The sequence below is a fragment of the Rousettus aegyptiacus genome, unplaced genomic scaffold, assembly GCF_014176215.1.
Source record: "Rousettus aegyptiacus isolate mRouAeg1 unplaced genomic scaffold, mRouAeg1.p scaffold_m13_p_14, whole genome shotgun sequence".
Classification (NCBI taxonomy): domain Eukaryota; kingdom Metazoa; phylum Chordata; class Mammalia; order Chiroptera; family Pteropodidae; genus Rousettus; species Rousettus aegyptiacus.
In genome coordinates, this window is record NW_023416289.1 from 54848754 (window position 1) to 54868724 (window position 19971).

A 19971-nucleotide genomic window follows, 5' to 3' on the forward strand; every position below is an offset into this window, starting at 1 on the left:
CCCTCGCGCCTCCGCGGGGGACGCGCGCGCAGTGGACAGCAGCGATCGGGCCCGGCCCGGCTGCAGGCGGCGAGGCCGGGGCGGCGCGGCCGGCAGGCAGGCGAGGCGAAGCGGGCGGTGGCAGCGGCGGGCGTCCGCGGGCGGCGCCACGGGCCCCTGTGATTGGCACAGCCCGAGCCGGAGGAGGCGGCGCGGGGAGGGCGCGGAGGGGGAGGAGGACGGGGCGCGCGCGGCGGCGGCGGCGGCGGCGGCGGCGGCGGCAGGGAGGACCTGCGCTCCCACCCTCCGGCCCGGCAGGACGGGGGCAGCCGGCGCGGGCTCGGGGCGGGGTCAGCACGCAGCCTCGCGGCACGCACCCCCGCCCGGCGGCGGCCCCGACACCCGGGGCGAGCGGGAAGAAGGCGGCGGCGGCGGCGGGGGAAGGATGCAGGGGAAGAAGCCGGGCGGCTCGTCGGGCGGCGGCCGGAGCGGCGAGCTGCAGGGGGACGAGGCGCAGAGGAACAAGAAGAAGAAAAAGAAGGTGTCGTGCTTCTCCAACATCACGATCTTCCTGGTGTCCGAGTGCGCCCTGATGCTGGCGCAGGGCACGGTGGGCGCCTACCTGGTGAGTGCCGGAGCCAAGTCCTCCGCGGGGCCCCTTCCCCAGCGCGGCGCCCCGCCGGCCCTGTGGCCCGGGCAGGGGGCCGGGCGCCCGTGACCTCGGCCCGCCGGGGAGGTTGGCGAGTGGTGCAGAGGCGGCCGCCGGGGGTGGGGAGCCGGGAGCGCGCGGGACCGCGGATGCCGGCAGCTGCTCGCGCGGCGGCCGGCGGGGGCTGGGGGAGCGCCGGGAGCAGGCGCGGCGGGCAGGTGGGCGTGAGACCGGTCTCTCTCCCCCGCCCGAAGGCGCAGCCGGAGGGCGCGTTCCGGAGTCCCCCTGGCGAGGGAGGTACCCAGGATTTCAGGTGACCCGCTCAGGGGAAGAGAAGCCAGTTTGCAAGCATCCTGCGTCTTCTGCTCTCCTTTCCATCCTCCTGGAGAACGAATCCATTATGCATCATTTTCTTGGGGCTCTTTCTCCATCCGCCAATTATGGGGGTGGGGGTGGGATTTAACAGCTTGGGGTGAAATGCGCCCGAGTGTGGCCTGATCCGAACCAGGTATCCGGGCGCGGGCAGTGAGGGACTGTTCCCGCTCCGTATCCCAATAGCCATCTTTCCGCTTCTGGAATAAAGTTGCAATACCTGGCGAGCAGCCGCGAGTTTGTGTAGTTCCTGCTGCCCGCCCTTAGACCGGAGTTCCCCACCGTGGTCCCTCGCTCCCAGCGGGGTTGCATCATTTTGCGCAATATAAGTCTATTTCATTTGCCTTCTGAAAGGGGATCTTAATGCTCAAGTGCATGACAGATTAGAGGAAAAAGCTTGTAATGACTCAGCACTGTCAAGTACCTACTTTGGCGCTTTCTCCTGCCCCGCACAGGGGGGTCCCAACTTGGCTTCTGGAGAGTACACTTGCTGACCCAAGCACAGTCCTACCCAGGCAAAAAGCTTTTCAGAATGTATAGTGTTAAATCATTACTTGACTATTGACCCGAAACTGAAATCAAATGTCATAGACTTTGAGTATTAGTGAGCAAGTTTGGTAGAGATGGAATTGGACAAGATTTTGGCTGTGGGATAACCACCTCCAGAGACAGCACCGCACTCTTCCTGATGATACCACTAATCCCTCATTTCTGGCTGTGGGTGGCAGCGAACGAGGGCCAGGCACCGGGTGCCCTGTACCATTCATAAACCATCTCCTGAGACCCCAGGCTTGCTGTCAGAGGGGAGTACGAGCCGGCTTGGGCTGTGGCGTGGGGGTATAGTCAGTTATGCAGTTATGACAGAGTCTTGTTCAAGCTCAGCTCTGTTCCTGGGGTGACAGAGTTTCAGGGCTTCTGAAAACCAGGTGCATTTCCTTTGCTCCTTGTGAGATGAGTGTCGTTTCAGTCCCTGTCTGTGAATTCATGACGTGTCCGCTGCAGGTGAACCCGGTAGCTGAAAGTACTTTTTTTTTTTTCTGTTTAGATTTTTGTTGTATAAGGTGCACTTTTTTTTATAGTGACAGTCCACGATTGCAGACAGTTCCTGTGGCATTCGGAGTTTTGGGGGGTAGGGGAGAACCATGTCTTGGGGGTCAGTTTATCAGACCTTCTTTGGAGGGAGTTTGACTGTTAAAATAGGTACATGTATTACTAAGATGCAAATGCACACTGTTAAATATAGGTGGGTCTTTCCTGTCACAAATACAAAGTATGCAATTCCTAACCCGGTGGGTCTCTGTTTGAAAGAGAGTAATTAGTATATCAAGAGCTGCCTCCAGTTTAACAGTTTGTTTTCCTTAAACCATTTTTTTTTCAGTAGAGTGCATTACTCATGTGTGGCAAACACCAACAGAACTTTTCACACCACGACTGAGAAAGAAACGGCTTCATTTTCGCTTGCGATGATCTCAGGGTTTTAAAAAGAGATGAAGCTGGTCTTCCTCTGGATGAGTGGCCTGCGAAAGAGTAGGGACCCTTTAGAAGGTTACAAAGCGGAGGGCTGGTGGAGTGGTGGGAGGTATAGGCAGAGCTGGCACCAGAGCACAGGAAGTCGACTTTAATCCCACAGTAGGTGAGAGGCAGGCAGAGGAATTCAGTCCCCCTGGTGGGGGCCTGCTGGCACTTCCAGCGGGGGCTGGTGGAAAGCCGGGTTTGGAGGGGCAGGGTATCAGGAGGCGACAGGTGACTGGCAGAAAGCAGATGGAGGCCCAGGAGAGGATAGGCTTAGGAAACTGAATTCATTTGCATTACTAGGAGGGGAGGCATAAGGCACACAGGGCTCTGCCTTGCCTAGCTGTCCTGTCCTCTCCACTGCCATCTGAAGCTCATGAAAATAAGTAGTTTGCTTGCCAGGGTCAACTGAGTCACCTTGCTGTGGGTTTTGTTCTTCTGGGCCACTTGGAAGTTTTCATTGGCTATTTGAGAGGTAGAAGAAAAAGTTTGTCATCCCTTCAACTGTGTGAGACTTCGTTATGTATAATTTGAGAATGAATCATTGCAGATTGTTTGCAGGAAGACAGATCTCTCCCTTTTAATTCCTCTCAGGCTTTCTTAGGAAACCTGAGAACCAGTGTTTTTTTATGCACGATCACACACACAGGGTCCACATGTAAGGTATGGATTCTGTAAGATTGCAGATTCCATGCCGATGACATTATTTCCCATCTGATTCCAAAAGTTCATGCAGCTACCTTCTTATTTCGTTTTCCCAGATGCCTTAAAAAAAAAATTTTTTTGACGGCTTCATTTCATTTCTCCCCTTTCTCTCTGAAAAGACAGATTGTCCGGTGTCTTCAGTGACGCTGGTGTAGGCTTCCCAAATTCAAAACTGAAGCAGGAAGTTGTCTGTGATTGGAGAAGTAACTGAAATGCCGGACACACTCTCTCTCTCTCTCTCTCTCTCTCTCTCTCTCTCTCTCTCTGTGTGTGTGTGTGTGTGTGTGGTGTGTGTGTGTGTGTGTGTGTTTTCCCTTTAGAACCTGCCCAGGGTGGGGACTCCTATATATGAGAAAATTGCCAATTCTTAATCTAGGCAGATCACAGGCAACTTTGCTTGGGAGTCAGGGTCTCTCAGCAGGTACAGAAGGTGATTGACATTGACCCTGAAAGCCAGACTTGGTGATAATATAAGGTACTCTGGGTGCCAGACGTGGATTTTGAAATCTGTTATTCTTGCAAATGTTTTAACTGGAAATTATGCTTCAGATAAGCCAAGGAATGTTCTAGTCCCAGAGATGTGGTCTTCTAGTCTCTTAAACTGCCTGATTGGCTACAAAATATTTTTTCGGTATAAGGAGAGAGACCCGTTCAGTTTGAACACCACTGTGTACAGAACAGAGAGTGCAGTTTAATTTTCCTCTGCTTGGGTCTTTGCTTTGGGGTGGCTCCAGTCTGAAATGACCTACTTGCAAGGATGTAACATCTGCTTAAGTCTTGGGCGTTTTGGAGAAGGCAGAGGTCTGTGGGAACTGCACACGCGCGCGCACACACACACACACACACACACACACACACACACACAGAGTCATTTTGCATGCACTTTATAGCGTTCTGTGTGGAGACCCACCAAGATGTCCCAGGCCATTCAGTGAGCATAGTGCTGCACATCGAGGTTCGTGGATGTTATCAAATTACCGAGCTCTGGAGCAGATAAGGATGTGCACGGGTAGTTAAAGCCTCCGCCACTTCTGGGCAGGTGTGGTTGACCCTCATATGCAAATGTATTTCCTCAGGATAAAAACTTAAAAAGGCTAGTTTCATCTCTGGTGGGACTTACAGGTAGTCCCTGAGAGCCAAGAGTGAGCATTTCCATCTCCGTAGAGTTAATGCAAAAAGTAAGTCTGAGGTTGTCGGGACGGAGGAGCGAGATATTTAACAAGGTTCCAGCTCACAGCGTTGTAGTCAGTTTTTGTCGTTGTTGTTTGAGGCCTGAGATAGCATTCAGTGGGATTGCCGTTAATGAGTGAGGTGAAACTGCTAGGTTCGTTATATATTTTTTTCTCCCTAAAGAAGCATTGTTCTGAAGATGGGTTTGTGCATATCTAACTCAAAAACAGACAGCTGATAAACATTTTTAAAAGCCATGTCAAATTAGTACCATGACTAAGGCAACTGTATTTTACTTAATCGAATTATTTTATATACTCATGGTTACTCAAAGGGACAAATTCTCTGCCATTTGCATAATTACTATATAGCCCCAGGTAGTAAGAAATAAAATTACCCTGATATTTTTTTTTTTCTTACAGCTCAGTTGAAAATGTTTAGCTAACAATTATTTAGGGGAAAAAATTATTTCTGAAAATTCCTTTTAATCTCTTTTGTGTGCAAACCTTAGTTGCTGTGTGTGTGTGTGTGTGTGTGTGTGTGTGTGTGTGTGTGTGTAGGGGATGGTTATGTGTTAAATAAAATCAAAGAAACTGTATGAATTGTAAAATGAGCAGGATCTCTTTCCCGAATTTTCTAACTCTTCCCTTTTTCAGTTTTCAGTACTTGATAACAGAGGTCCCTCATCCCTGAGCCGCGGACTGGTACCGGTCCAGAGGGCAGGCCAGTGAAGCTTCATCTGCATTTGCAGCTGCTCCCCAGCACTAGCATCACTGCCTCAGCTCCACCTCAGATCATCGGGCCTTAGATTCTTATCAGAGCGCCAGTCCCTGGTGTCAAAAAGGGTGGGGACCGCTGCTTTATAAGGAGGATGGCCCAGAGGCCTCACCTCAGTTGCAGGGCTTTGCTGATCATTTGCTTAGCATCTAAGCTTGTCTTCTTGCCCATTGCTGGAACAGCATTGTTCTGTGTTAGGCTAGTTACGTTTCCTCTTGGGCAAAGGCAGTTTTAGCATGAGGGTTTCTATGAATTTCTCTTACTCATCTTAAAGCCGGCTTTGAGGTGCTGTCTTGTTCAGGGACTGGGTTCATTTGGCAGACTGGCCTGGGGACAAGTGTAATGTAACAGGCAATGATGAGGGTACAGCTGCATTTCACACAGGCAAAGGCCTTGAGTAAAGACGAGATCTGTGAATACTATCGGCTAGTTGCAGAGATAGAGCAGAAGTTGGCACTGGTTTCAGGGTGTGTGCCAGGCCTCCTGCAGAGGTAGTGGGAGGGGCTGACCTTGGTCCTTGGATTTCTGAGAGCTCCCTGAGGTGCCAGGCAAGGAGGATGAGGCCTGTCATGTGGCCATGGGCAAGCAGGTATACAGAGGTGCTCAGCCCTTGCTGTGGTGGAGGGTAAAACTCTGTATACACGACATTTCTGTAGAACCTTACTTCCAGCGTCACAAACACAGTTAACTTACACAGATACCACTGCCTGCAGTATATTACCACACTTCTGCAAAGCACAGGACAGGACCCACTGTGCCTCCTGCTCATACTTTATACACGCACGCGATTAGGTTCTGTGCATTACTGCATGCATCGTGTATTTACCTACCCACCTAGTGCAGGGTCATATACACCAAATATGGCACGCTGTACTTTTCTGAAGCTGTTAAGGGACATTTCAGTGGTAATCTTGATTGTATGGCTGACACATGGGTTTAGAATGCCCCTGAAGGCAAGTCAGCTAGATGTCATTCCTTCTCAGAAATGCCTTGGGTCATCTCTAGGCCAGAAAGAAAACATTCTTGCTCTTTCATTTTCACTTTCTGTTTCTGTGCCCCTATCTACAAAATAGATGATAAACAGGAAAAAAAAAAAAAAAAAGTAGAACCACTGACTTGGGTTCATTGGGTAAGTGGATTGATGTGGATCGCGGCACTTGGCTTTTATGTAACCTAAGTGTTTATGGGTTGATATGAGAGGCAGAATGCATGATGGTCACAACTCCACGTTAAATGGTTAAAACTCCCAGGCGGAGAACAGCAAACACCGGTGGCAGCTGTGGCTCGCTGGATGAGTGTCCGGAGGCCCCGTATGCATTCATATGTCCTCACCTTCCCAGCTGGCTGTGTGTCTTTGGGCCGATTACCTAACCTCTCTGTGCCTCGGTTTTTCATTTTAATTCTGGGATCATAACCACACTGACCCTGATAGCCTTGCTGTTCGGACATTGTCAGTATGTGTAAAGCACAGTGAACACTAACTGGCCCATAGAGCTTGATAAATACTGGCTATAGTGAGTTATAATGATATGGTCGTATGTATTCACTACAAACAATAACTCTGTAGCCCCAACAAATGAGAAATACGATTGTTTCAGTCAAGCTTTGATTTTGGTGTAGGGAACTGTGCACTCAAGTTGTTTCTTATTCTGCATGAACATTTCGTCTGGAAGGTAAAAAGTTCTTAAAAGTAAGAAATAAGTCCCAGTTGTTAATTCTATTTATTGCCTTATTATAAACACGGCAATTTCTTTTGTTTTCGTTTCTTTTTTCATTGTATCTTAAAGATGATATAAAAGTTACTGATCACGCGGGAAGGGAACCCACCACAGTGGTGTTTGTCTTGACCACTTATCGGAAGTAGGGACGGCCGGGACGGACAGGTGCCCCGATGCCTGGCCGGGAGGCCCTCGGGGTCGTTGCCGTGGTCTGTGGCCACAGGGCGGAGAAGGCTGGGGTAGTGTCCTGGGTGGCAGGCGGCTGAGGAGCAGTGGCAAGATGGGTGGACTTGAAGTCAGACGACCTAGGTTTGAACTTGGACCTGCTGCTTACCAGCTTCTGGCAACTTGACTTACCTGAGCCTCAACATCCTCATCTGAAAAAAAAGGGAATGATGATAGAGCATATCTTACAGGCGGTGGAGCGGTTTAAATACGTGGATGTGTGATAGGGAGCTTCATACAGGCTGCAGTGTCCAACAGTTGCCTCAGCAGTAATGGCATGACCCTGCTCACTGACCTTGGCACAACAGAAGCCTCTGGGAGGGACCTGAGGGTTTAGGGTATCGTATGAGGCCTGGGCAATGCGAATTAAAGATCTGGGTGCTGGTACCCTGCTCCGCTTCTCTGGATGAAAAGTGTACCTTTCAAGGCTGCCTGGGGTGTCAGGAGCAGGGGACCAAAGGGCATACATTGTGGACCTGTGCCGCCCTCTGGGCAGCCTTGTTTAAGACGTGGACCTCGGAGCTCGACCCTGGCTCCAGTCTCGTGCGGCACCCACTGGTGTCACCTGAGTCCTCCTACAGTGCTAAGCAGGGCTCGGCAGGCACAGTCCTGGGCATTTTCTGGATCCTTTTTGGTCTCTCAGAAGCAGATTGAAGACGATCCAATGTCCCGTGCTGTGGATTTGCCCATCTCAGCTTATGGCTTACGGGGAAGGGTCAGGGGCAGGGGGTGAACTGAGTGCTTCTCAGTGAACCTGGTCGCAGTGTATCTGTTAGGTGCGTCCATAGGCAAGACCGCGGACCTCCCTGAGGAGGGACGCCCGTCAGCTTTGTAAGTCACTGGCCTAGGGAGCCTTCGTTCAGGGCGTCCCGGTGACATTCAGAGAGGAAACATCCCGTGGGACGTGGCGGGTCCCCGCCATGGGCGACTCCCGGCGTCTTCCTCATTTCGGTTCTTCTTTGCGGTTTCCTGGAGCCCTACTGGAAAGGGAAGCGCGTCCTGAGGGAGGGCTGAGTAGAGGGAGACGGTGGCCCCCATCCCAGCTGATTCCTAAATGACAGGGCGCTGCTCTTCCCACAGGCTGTTTCGCTGCCTGAGGTGTCAGGGTCGGGCATTAGCGTTTCCCTGGACCTCACACAGCAGTCTCTCGCCTGACCTCCAGTCAGTGCTCCTTGGAAGTGCTTTAAAAGCCAAAGGCAACCTGGGTTGCTCCAAGCCCTGCTTTTTGAGTGGGGGGTGGGGAGAGGTGGGGCACCCACTCTTCCTCTTCGCCGCTGTGTTTCCTTCGTAAACACCATGGCAACACCTCTCAACACCTCCTTCTTCTGGGATGCCGTGTCCCAAGTGGTGTTTTTGAGTTACCAGGTAACAGAACCAAACAATGTGCTGACTTTTAACAAGGACTCCTTATTCTTGAGCATCCTACAAGCAGATTACGGCCGTCAACCCGGCCACGCGGGCAGCCATGTGATGGCTGCTTCGATGGGCGGGTCTGACTTACCGTGGGGTTGCCCGAGTCCATTCAAAAAAGCCTGGAGTGTGCTCCTCAGTCTTCTGTGTCTGCGTCTGTCTATCCTTTCGTCCATCCACGACATGTGGGTTCTGTGAGTTCTGTAGTACATGGTGGCAGATTCTGACGTGTCTGGCAGGTGGCCCTTTGGGGCGGGTCTCAGGATGATGAACCTGGCTCTGCAGATCACCTCGAAACCTTTCCTGGGTAGGTCTGAAGCCTGCTGTGGCCCCCACCTCGTAGCCACCTGAGCTCCCGGCTGTGCAGTCAGCAGAAATAATGAGGAGCCGAGCAGGTTTTCAGCAAATAGTTTTGGGGAATAGAATAGAATAGTGGGCAAAATCTGTACTCCCTAAGTCACTGCTGACAAGAATAGAAACTTGAGGAAGACAGACGTGATTGTCTTTACCTCCACTGATGTACTTGCTGTGTTTGTGTGAGGACAACAGGGTCCCCCTGGTGTCGTTCGGTTAAGGACTATTGCACTATGTTCTTGGCTACTGTCTTGCCCTCTCCCTCCTCTTTGCGAAAACTCGTGTGAAGCGAGCCTGCTCCTTCTCTAATTGTCGGGTTCCCTCCCCATTCTGACGTGGCCACGTTCCCATCTTCACCCGATGAGAACGAGAAATTACCACTTTGGAACAAGAGCACGTCGAAACTGGAAAACCACCCTCTGACGTATTACGTAAGCTCCAAGATCCTGTATCTGGAATCTTGTTTACCTTGCTAAGAATTCCTTTAATGAAGATAAAAATGTCTAAGCAGTGCTGGCCCGTATGCGTTCCTGACTTAAGATTCAGTTATTGTGATACAGGCTGTGAAGGAAAGAATGCGTCGATGAGCTAATCTCTCCCTTGGCCTTTTGGGTCGGAGCGTTGTTTGAAGCAGACCCGCGGGGTCACCTAGAATTCCCCACCTGGAACGCGGCACCGGCACCCCTTCTCCGCAGGGGTGCACGGGCTGTCCTGAGTCTGCGGTCACTGCACCGCTTAGGGTTGCTGGGGTTAGGCGTCCTCTGGGGTCAGCGGAGAGATGGCTCGTGAGAGTCAGTGGGGCGCCTGGGGAGACAACCACCGTCCGTCGTGAGGGGCCTCGGCCTCTGGCCGTGTGCTTTCCTGAGGCGCTTTGTCTCGTTCTGTGTGTCTGTGAGGCATGGTGTGCCACCCTCTTCTCAGAGCCACATGTGTGCGGGGTGCACCGCACGGCTCACGACAAGGTCTGCTTGAGAGTTTTAGCCTCTTGAACTGTAGACGAGGAACTTATCTCGTGCCCAGGGTGAGCTCTGGAAAAGATGTAAGGGAAGGTAGACAGTTGGAGTAGATATAGACGAGCTTCCGACAGGCCTCTCCTGTCTTCATGCAGAACACTGAGGACAAGACTCCCCACTTACTAGGTGGCATGCTCTGCTGTCTCTTAAGAGCTGGGCTCGGGAGGCTTACCCTGCCAGCCAAAGGGAGGGTATCTTTGGGAAACAAAGAGCATAAATTAGCGCCTTCCTTTTTCCTTTGCCAGTCTGTGGAGATGGATATAAATAGATCAGAAAGTCAGCAAGCAATTCTGTGGCTTTGCAGCGTGTCGTGGATGGAGCAGGTGGGGAGGTCGGCCTTGCTGCGCCCCGGGCTGGGAGTGACATGTGGCACCAGCAGTCCTCGGGCAGAATCCACATGCGGCCCAGGGACACTTCTGTGACCCAGGCCGGAAATGAGTGCCCTATGGCAGCTTGTCCTGGCGCCCCGAGGCTGGCCCCGGCCTGCACTGGAAGACCACTCTCAGCACTGTTTCTCAGCACTGTTTGTTTGTTTGTTTGTTTGTTTGTTTGTTTAACGCCTACAGCACCTGGTCTTCCTAAGTGGTCTCTGGTCCAAGTACTAACGAGGCCTGACCCTGCTTAGCTTCCGAGGTCAGACGGGATCGGGCTTGTTCAGGGTGGCGTGGCTATAGACTCAGGTCTTTTTAAAGATAACCTTGCAGAAGCTCTGCCTTTGTGGCTTTCATCTTAGGCGACAGCGGGGCACAGGTAACTGACCCAAAGGTGCAGCTCACCCCCCGCACCCCCCCCCCCCCAGACCAGCTCACGTTAGCCAGCAGCTATGAGCAATGAAACATTCAGGAAGAGTTTTATTTTTGGAAATAATGCTGATAAACATAAATAAATAAAAGTAATGTTTTGGTGAATGCAGGGGAAAAATCACTATATCTCTTAGTCTCTTTTTAAACACCCCCTCCCTTTTTTAAAATAGACTTAGTGTTTCCTAATGGGTATCATACCTATTTTTAATCTAGTGAACAGATAAAAATATGTGCATTTATCTGTCTTCTGATACTTTAGATGTCATTGGAGAATGGTTTTGTCACTTAACATATAATAAATAGTACCAGGGCAGCAAGTGAAACTAACTCAGGGGCTCCTGGCACCCAGGGCCATCAGGGAGAGTCTTCAGTGTGACAACGGAAACATTTTCGGACCCAAAGAAGCAAACCGAGTGTTCTCGCGTTCAGGCCTGTTGCCCAGCGAGGCAGCTGTGGTGGCCACAGGCACTCAGCTTAGCCCTGTCGTCCACTAGTTGTTCATTAATTCTGTTCTCACCTCCGTCCTCTGACCCCAACGGGGCCATGCTTCACCAGCCCTGGCAGGATGTCACAGTCAGATCTGCGAAACCCCTGTGAGGGCGGGCTCTGGGGAGTCAGAGGCCCGGGGAGTCAGAGCCCGGGTGACTCCTCGGGGGGGGGGGGGGGGGCTCTGAGCTCGGCTCTATGCTGCGCACGCTGTTAATGACCTGTCGGCAGCTCCTGCCTTTGTATTTTGTTTGCGAGTGGCATTCTTCACAGTTTATTTAAACCTTTGGCTTCCATGGAGTCAGAGAGCAGTAGGATCATTCTTGAACGTTTTCAGTATCTCAGATGTTGGACCAACGTCGTCGGGTCATAGTTTTTCCTTAGGAAAAGAAAGATGTGATGTGTCGTGCAGAGAACATGACTTGGATAGTTTATCTTTTGGCTGTGAGGTGAACTTGAACCTGGAGGTGAGAAGGTGGATGGATGTGAATGCGTTTCTCTGGATGTTTCTGGAGGAAGAAACAGGGCATGTCTGATTCCTGGGCCTGCCGTAACAAAGCACCACCACCTGGGTTGCTTGGAATGACAGATTTATTTTCTTGTAGTCCTGGAGGCCAGAAGCCTGAAATCAGGGTGTTGGCCGGGCCGTGCTTTTTCTGGGACTCTGGGTGGAATTCTTTCTTGCTGCTTTCTCGCTTTTGGTGGGGACCCTTGATCCTTGGTGATCCTCGGCTTGCAGCTGCACCCTCCAGTATGTGATGCTGAGGTCACATGGCACCGTCCCTCTGTGTCACCGTACTGGTTTAGGGCCTACCCCTAGGGACCTCATCTTACCTTAATTATGTCTGCTGAGACCTCACTTACAAATAAGGCCACATTTGCAAATACTGGGAGTTAGGGCTTCAGTGTGTCTTTTCGGGGGACACAGTGCAATCCACAATGTCAGCAGAAAAGGAAGAGCAAAGGCCCCCCAAATAAGCTGAGGGTACAAAGAACAAAAACAGAAAGAGAAACTCTTAGCCCTCTATAGGGTTTTGGGCTGCATGGGAAGATTATGGGATATTGGTGGGACAGACCATGTGGGTGAGCATTATATGTGTATATATTTAGACAGACAGGAGGGCAGAGAGAGAGAGAGAGAGAGACAGAGAGGAAGAGAATGTGTGTGTGTGTGTGTGTGTGTGTGTGTGTGTGTGTGTGTGTGTGTGTTGTTTAAGGGACATCTCTCTATCCCTTAAACCAGGGGCCCCTTCACAGGAACCAGGCCTGGTAGGTTTTCCTGCTGGCCCTGAGTCCTCCCTGAGGCCCAGTCCCATTGGTGAGACTGAATGAGACTATCGCTGTGCCAGCCAGTCTTAGCTTTGGCCAGGTATGTGTTACATGAGGACCAGACATCGGCATTCTAATCTTATTCCTCATTGTGTTTTTTTGGGGGGTGGACGTGGGAGCTGTAGAATTCCCAGAATTTCTCAGCACAGCCTCCTCTTAAAAGACTTCAGCTTGGTCTCTGCCAAACTAATTAACTTCAACAACTTCCTTAAGTGCTGTAAGCAGTATAGAGTAAGGCATATTCTTGGCCCTCATGGAGATTATATGTCCTAGTGAGGGAGTTGGCGTGTTTGTAATGTTTTTTTTTTTTTTTTTTTTTTTTTTTTTTTAATTACTCATTCATTAGACTGTTGTGTCCTGAGCCAGGCAGTGGCCTGGCCTTTTCGGAGCCTTCCAGCTGGTCCAGCTGAAGTACACAGAGCAGAGTGGTTTCTCACCTTGGAAGCACACTGTTTCTGTCAGGGTGGGAGGTGGTGCTACAGATGGCCCGGGTGGATGAGCAGAACATCCGTGGTTGCAAGTGTAGAGTGACTTTCTTAACCTTGGTCAGAGTCGAATGGGATGAGAGGGGGCCAGTGTTGAAGGAGGCTGGTCGGGGGCTGTCCTGGAGATGGGACAGGATCTGGAAGTCTGTAATGGAGAAGGGACAAGCTGGGGACACAGGGCCTCGGCTGTATACGGGGGCCCGTTCGGGCTGGCACTGGGGAGTGTCTGCTCTAGCCGGCAGGGCAGGCGCTGTCGGCACCTGTCTTGGCGAAGCTGCCATCCATGTCCCCTGCCCCCCGGCTTTGAAGTGGTGCCTTTAAATGCTGCTCGAAGCCCGTCTGCCAGCATGTGGAGAGAGGGCACGTCAGGGCGTCCTCAGGCGCTGCTCGAAGCAAGCGCGGCTGCATTGCGTGATGCAGCAAGGGGCCGAAGGATGCTTGGTGTCCCGGAACACTGTGCTCACCAGGACGGGGACAGTGGGTGGGGAGGCTGCAGTGCCCATCCACAGTAGCATCTTTGTATTCAGCCTCTCTTTGGAGTTGTCTACAAATGAGATTTCTGCAAGACGAGCTAAAATTAGGAAAGGTCCTATCATAGTTGCCTTTTTTTTTTTTTTTTAACACTCTGGCTTGGCCTCAGATGTATCAGTTCTAGATAACTTTAAAGCCGGTAACAGAACAAGCTGTGTTCACACACAGGAAATGTCTCCAAATAAGAAGTGGGCATGCAGTTTACGGTTTAGAAACTGGATGGAGGCCGTTCAGACTTCCCCTCCCAGTCTCCTTGAGAAGGACGAGGCACGCTGCTGGGAGGGGGCACCCCTCCTCGGAGTGGTCACGAGGGTCCAGGGAGAAGACGGCGTGTGAGCAGAGCTAACGGACCGCTCAGACGAGGCCCCAGGGACATGGCTGGGAGGCGGGGGTGGGGATGTACTGAGCTGGTGGCCCTCCAGCTTTAAAGCCCGTGCAGAGGGTATGTGGAGTCTGGCCAGAATGCCTCTGGCCTGTTGGACCACACCTGCTGCCCACAGATGGCCGATCCAAGCGTTGGCTGAGACTCCGGAGTCCCATGTGGCCACATCCCTTGGCTCTGCCATTAACTCGAACTTCAAGTTCATGCTGGTGGCCTTTTTTTTTTTCTTAATATAAAGACATTACTATTTTGCCTTTTACACAATGAATTCGTGTGTCGAAAATTCAGAAAATACAGATACACATAGATGCATTACAAAAGGAAAGAGTAAAAGGAGAAACACCGCCCATCCTGCCGTGACATGGCAGCATGCCGTCAGGGTCTTGGCGTGGGGCCTTTTCCGTCTCTCTGGGCCTACCCGCATCGTTTCACGATGCAAGGGGCAGCGCCGCAGAGGGCGTTGGCTCCGTGAAGTCCAGTCCTGCCGCCCGCGACTCTTGTGTGGCTTTGGGCAAATGACTTCACCTCGAAGATAGGGATGGAATGTGCACCCTCCTCAGACGATGTGGTGCGTAAATACCCCATGAGATAACCCACCCATCCAGTGTGCTTGGCGCATGCCTCTCTGCAGCATGTTATCATCATGACCTTTTTTTTTTTTTTTTAATAAAACAGTCAGCTGCCATGACACATTCTGTTCAGGAACCTGCTTTTGCTCTGCTAAACTGCTGTGGCCACTTTTCTGTAACATCGGGTGTTCTCGAGTGTCCTGGTTTTAAAGAAAAATGGCCTTGTCGTTTCCGTAAGAACGACACGTGATCATTACGAAACATTTTAAAATGAAGGAAAGTTCCGGTCAACATATATGAAGAAATTCTAAATCCTACCGTTCACAAAATACCGTGACCGGTGTTGAGGTTTGAGGAGCGATAATGCGTCACGCCTTCTCCCTCACCCCAGTTAAGAATCGGTTGCTTCTGGGATCTTTTAAATGCCCTTTGAGGCGGGTCCGGCCTCCCCGTGTGGGGGCGCACACTGACGCCCTGAGACAGTAGGCTCCGGGCCTGGACCTGCCTCGGATTTCACTGGGTTTTCCTGGAGCCTTCCCCGCCTTCCAGAGAAATGATGAGCGTCGCGGTTCACGGCTTCCTGTCACCGTTTCCTCCCCAGTGGGTGGTTTCACTCTTCCCCAGTCAGAGAAGAGGAACGTGTGGGTGCCTACTCAGCGGTGCCCTTCTCCCAGTTTGGTAATATTAATGAAAACTCTCTGGAGTTTTGTTTATTCACTGGTTCACCTTCCTGACGGTGGTGGACACGGGGTTTCGAGCCTTATTTTTTATGGCTGTATTCTGCTTTGCTCTAGAATGTCCCTTAACTTTCCCTTGGCAAGGCAGCATTTGAATTTTATGACACTGGGGTGTGTACTTGTTTTTATTAATTTATTTATTTTTTGTTTGTGTTTTCGACTGGTGATTATTTCCGCTTAAAAACATTTTCTTTTGTTAAGTTTTGGAAGAGTGAGGTTTTATAATGGAAGACTGACTAGGTCTCATGTTTTAACTGAGAAGTCCCTATCGTCATTTTAAAAGATGCAGAATGTCCCACTGTATTCCGTTACATCTCGGCCGCCTATTTTCTATGTGATGGGTTGTTGGCAGGTTTGTTTTGTTAATAGAAGTCCAGATTTCTCATTACTTTTTTGTTTTGCTTTTCAGAATTGTGAAATGGGGTGACGAGATTGCAGGGGCAGGTCACACTGGAGTCAGGAGAGGGGAAGGGACTTTTCCTTTTTTTGAGGATCTTATGTGTGCCAGGAAGTACATAACGGGTCTGCTTAGACTCTCACAGCAAACCTATGAGGAAAATGCCATGATTTCAGTTTTACAGATAAGGAAACCAGGGCTCAGAGAAGTTAAATCCCTTCTCCCACCTGACAATTAGTTTTCGATACTGGGCGTCTTAGTTTTGCCCTGCTCTAAAGCCCCCTCTCTTTACTCAGACCAGACCTCCTGAGAAACCCCCGCCGACTTGGCTGCTTAGACACGTTGGGTGTGTTGATATCGTCTTGACACGCCGCTGCTTGTGAGAGAACTGTTCTTTTTCTGGGAAAAGGTAGCCAACACGAAGCGCAGCTCCACGGGGGCTGGAGGACCACGTTCTCCGCCCGCCCGTTCACGTGACCGCAAGACAGCGTGTGCGGGGCGAGGTGAATTCCATTTCCTTGGGTGTTTTCTCTGAAAATGAACCTCTGTGCATTCAGAGGGCCTCCACGTCAGGCATGTCGTTACCTGCGTCCTTAGCCCTCAACTGCGTTCTCGCTGTGAACAGCCAGGAGCGCACAAACAAGGGCCATTGTGCAAGCATTCGGCCATAACCACCCTCGCGCAATCACATCCTGCGCCAAGCCCGCATGAACAAACACCCTAATTAATGTTCGGTTCGTCAACAAACGGTCATTCTTCAAAATCTTAGTACAAAATTACATGCACCGTATCCAAAAAGTATTCCAAAGGACGAGGCAAGAATAACGTGTTGATACGTATTGAAAGACTCCTGGTCGGGGACGCATTTATCTGTCTTGGGTTTTAGTTCTGTCATCAAAAACAAAACCGAGTCCGGTGCTGTCTTCTATGTGTGGAGTGTTTGTTGGGTTTCAGTGTTGCCATGGATTATGTCGTTTCAGCCTCACAGTGACCCAGGGAGATACGCGGGGCGCTTCCACCCCACCTTTATTTTTAATTCTGTATTACAAATTCTTGAACAAAACAAACAAACAGAAATTATAGCAGAGCGAACACCCATGTACGCACCACGCAGGGTTGGACAATTGTTAAGATTTGGCATATTTGCTTCATATCTCTACACACACACACACACACACACAAATATATGCATATGACCTTTTAACCACTTTACAGTAAATTATAGAAATGCAGACACTTCACACCTAAATAATAGTTCATCATGCCTCTTCATAAAATACGATCATTTATTTCCCTGTGAAACCATAACTCTTTTATCACTCCTGACAAAATTAACCGTTGCCTAAGTTCAGCTGACACCCACTATGTTTTCATATTTCTCCAACTTTCCCCAAAATATCTCCATTGGCTCTGCTTTTGACATCTCTAGCTCCGCCTGCAGCTTAATCCTTTGAACGCGATCGATTTTTACAAATAGCCACAGACCAACTAAAGATCATGCATTTCATTTGTTATATGACTTTTGGTCTCATTTTCAATTTTTTTTTTTTTATTATTGTAAAATACACACAACATCAAATTTACAACCGTCGCCACTTCCCAGTACCTGGCTCAGCGGCATCAGATGCATTCGTGATGCCGGACAGCGCTCACCGCCGTGCATCTCCAGAACTCTTCATTTTGAAAAACCGAGCCCATTAAACCATGAGTCCCCATCCCCTCCTCCCCAGCCCGTGGCGGTCACCATTCTAATTTCCGTCTCTGTAATTCTGACCACCTTCGATAACCCCACGTAAACGGAAGCCTACAATATTTGTTCTTCTGTGTCTGGCTCGTTTAGTTTAGTGTGATATCTTCAAGGTTCGTTCACGCGGTGGCCTGTGTCGGAATCCCCTCTCGTGGTAAAGCTGAATAGCATTCCACTGTACGCAAACACACGTTCTGCCGGCCCACGCATCCATCGATGGACGCCGGGTCGCTTCCACGTCCTGGCTGTTAGAATAACGTGGCTGCAAACATAGGCGCACAGCTTTCAGTGTCTTTTAACCCAGAAAGAATACTACCTCTACTTTTTTCCCCGCTGGGACGACCTTGTGAATTTTTTGGTCATTACCTTCGTGACGAGGTTGCTCAGCCATGCTGTAGAACATTCTGCAGAATAGTCCCTATTCTGAATGCATCTGAATTATTTCCTTGTGGTTCGGTCTAACTTGTCCCGTACATTAGAAGTCAGTTTTCTTTTTTTACTGCATTTGCATCCTGCTTGATGATATTAGAAAACCAGGGAGTCGTTCTTTTAAGTGCTTCATGTGAAAATGTCTGGCTGTCCCCTGTTCTCAATGCTCAGGGTTGACCCCCAGGTTGAGATGGGTAGTGACCTCTCCGTGTGAAAGGGGCATTTGCTCCCGAGGCTAGTAATCTCTGTTAGTGGCCATTTATCAGCGAGGCCAATGCTAAAATTCTGAGCAGATGCTCGCTTGGTTACCAGTAATAATAATCTCTCCTGTTTATTGAGTGTTTGCCATGGGCCGGGCACTAGCTCCATACTTGGCATGTACTATTTATTTCTTCAGGATCGTCCCCATCTACAGCTCAGTATTGAAGACCCCAGCAGCCCTGCTGTTATGAAGACACTTCTCAGGCCTCTGTCCCTTACTGCTCCCCACCCACCGTGGGTCACGGTTTCCCCCGAGGAGAGCTGGCAAGTTGTGGGCACTGTCTGTCCCTATGATGTATCTACAGGTTAGAGCTTGGGTCAGGAGCAAGACTACCTGGATTCCAACCCCAGGTCTCCCCCTCATGCGTGACTCCGGATTGGTTCCTTGCCCTCTGAACTTCAGCATCCTCATCTGTAACGTGGAAATACTTATCTCAGAGGGTTCTCGTGTACGTCAAATGAGTTAGCACATATGGGAGGCCTAGCACAGTGCCTGGCATGTGTGCTCGATAAATCTCAGCCCCGTTCTGGCTGCCGTGGGCCCTAAGAGACAGTTTCTAAGGCCCTTTTTGCTTTGAGGGGTTTGTTTGTAGAGGAACAGCGGGGTTGGCTGAAAGTCAGGAGCAGACAAGGAGCCATGGCGATGGTTCTAGAGGCAGCACATTGCAGCCCATGGCCCGCGTCGGGTCCCGCAGGCTGAGCTTGTAAGTCCAGTGTTATTGGAACACTGCCTGCCGATTCATTTACATACTGCCGTCCACGGCCACTTCTGCACACCACAGCAGAGTTCAGAAGTTGTGACAGAGGCCAGGTGGCCCGCAGAGCCTAAAGTCTTTACGATCTGGTATTTTACAGAAAAAAAAAAAAAAAAAATTCAGACCCCTGACCTGGAATCTGAGAGAGTTCTGAGAGGTGCGGTCTGCGATCTGTGGGTTCCGGCTCCCCAGATCGGTGTTGCTGCCTCCTCCCGAATGTCCGCCTTCAGCTTTCGCTCCCAGGAGCAGTATTTCCCAGTCTTCCTGGCCCGGAACACGAGGCCAACGCCCTCCTCCAGGCGTCAGCCCTGTGTGCCCACGGGTGCTCTGGTGGCTGGGGAACCGGTGGTCCCCACATTGCCACACTGGAGATGTTTCTGTACTGTGGGTCTTTCCTCCCAGCCGGTCGGTCGAAATGGTCTGCTTGTGTGTTGCACGGCACTTTCCAGGTGACTCTGCAGGGTCCTGTGGTCACCCTGCCGTGGCTCTGGCCCCCGGTGGAGGGGGGTGTGCAGCCGTACTACAGGCCTGCCCTCTCTTGGCGTCCCTGGCCCACGAACACGATGCTGGCTAATTGTAGATATTTGACTTCTGCCAATATGGTTGGGGTCCTGCTGCTTGACCCAAATGGAACTGAACGAGAAACGCCACCGAATGGGAAACCTCATTTCCATAAGTCGCTTCTGCGTTTGCACAGAAACAGACGACTTTCCTGAAGTCCTTCGCTATTATGTACGGCTTATTCTACTTGATTTATTCCCTGGTCTTTGAGATAGCTTTTATTGATCTGAGGCATTACATTTAATTCTGATGTGGGAGAATCCTTTCCCTTTTATTTTATGTTGTCTCCTAACCACTTAAATAACTATTTAATGTTTTAATTAATTTGGCGTGAAGCCTCTGGAAATGATGATGGCCGTTCTCCTTGTACATATTTTTCATTTGGACATCAAGCTGTGCTTTCCTCTCTTTCTCTCTCTCCCCTTTAAAACATTTAAGATGTTTGTATTCTGCGACACTCCCATATTAATTCAAGACCAATTTGTGGAGCGTCTGTGATTTGCCAGGCACTCTTCTAAGGAGCTGGGGACATAGCACTCTGAAAATACACAGCGATGTCCACTCTGAAGGAGCGCACGTCTTGGCACTTTTCTCAAAATCCTTTACAAGTGACAT

General features: G+C 50.5%; 1 protein-coding gene and 1 pseudogene across 3 annotated transcripts in view; one reads left to right on the forward strand and one right to left on the reverse strand.

The window, feature by feature from the left end:
- Window positions 1–246: 246 nt before the first annotated feature.
- The window catches only part of SLCO3A1 (solute carrier organic anion transporter family member 3A1), a 241280-nt gene continuing 221555 nt past the window's right edge, over window positions 247–19971 (forward strand). For all 3 annotated transcript variants that reach the window (XM_016151673.2, XM_016151674.2, XM_016151672.2), the window contains exon 1: window positions 247–604. In XM_016151673.2, coding sequence (XP_016007159.2) covers window positions 425–604 — 180 coding nt within the window. In that variant the 5' untranslated portion in view covers window positions 247–424. The remainder of the gene's footprint in view (window positions 605–19971) is intronic.
- Window positions 10442–10560, reverse strand: LOC118611914 (annotated as a pseudogene).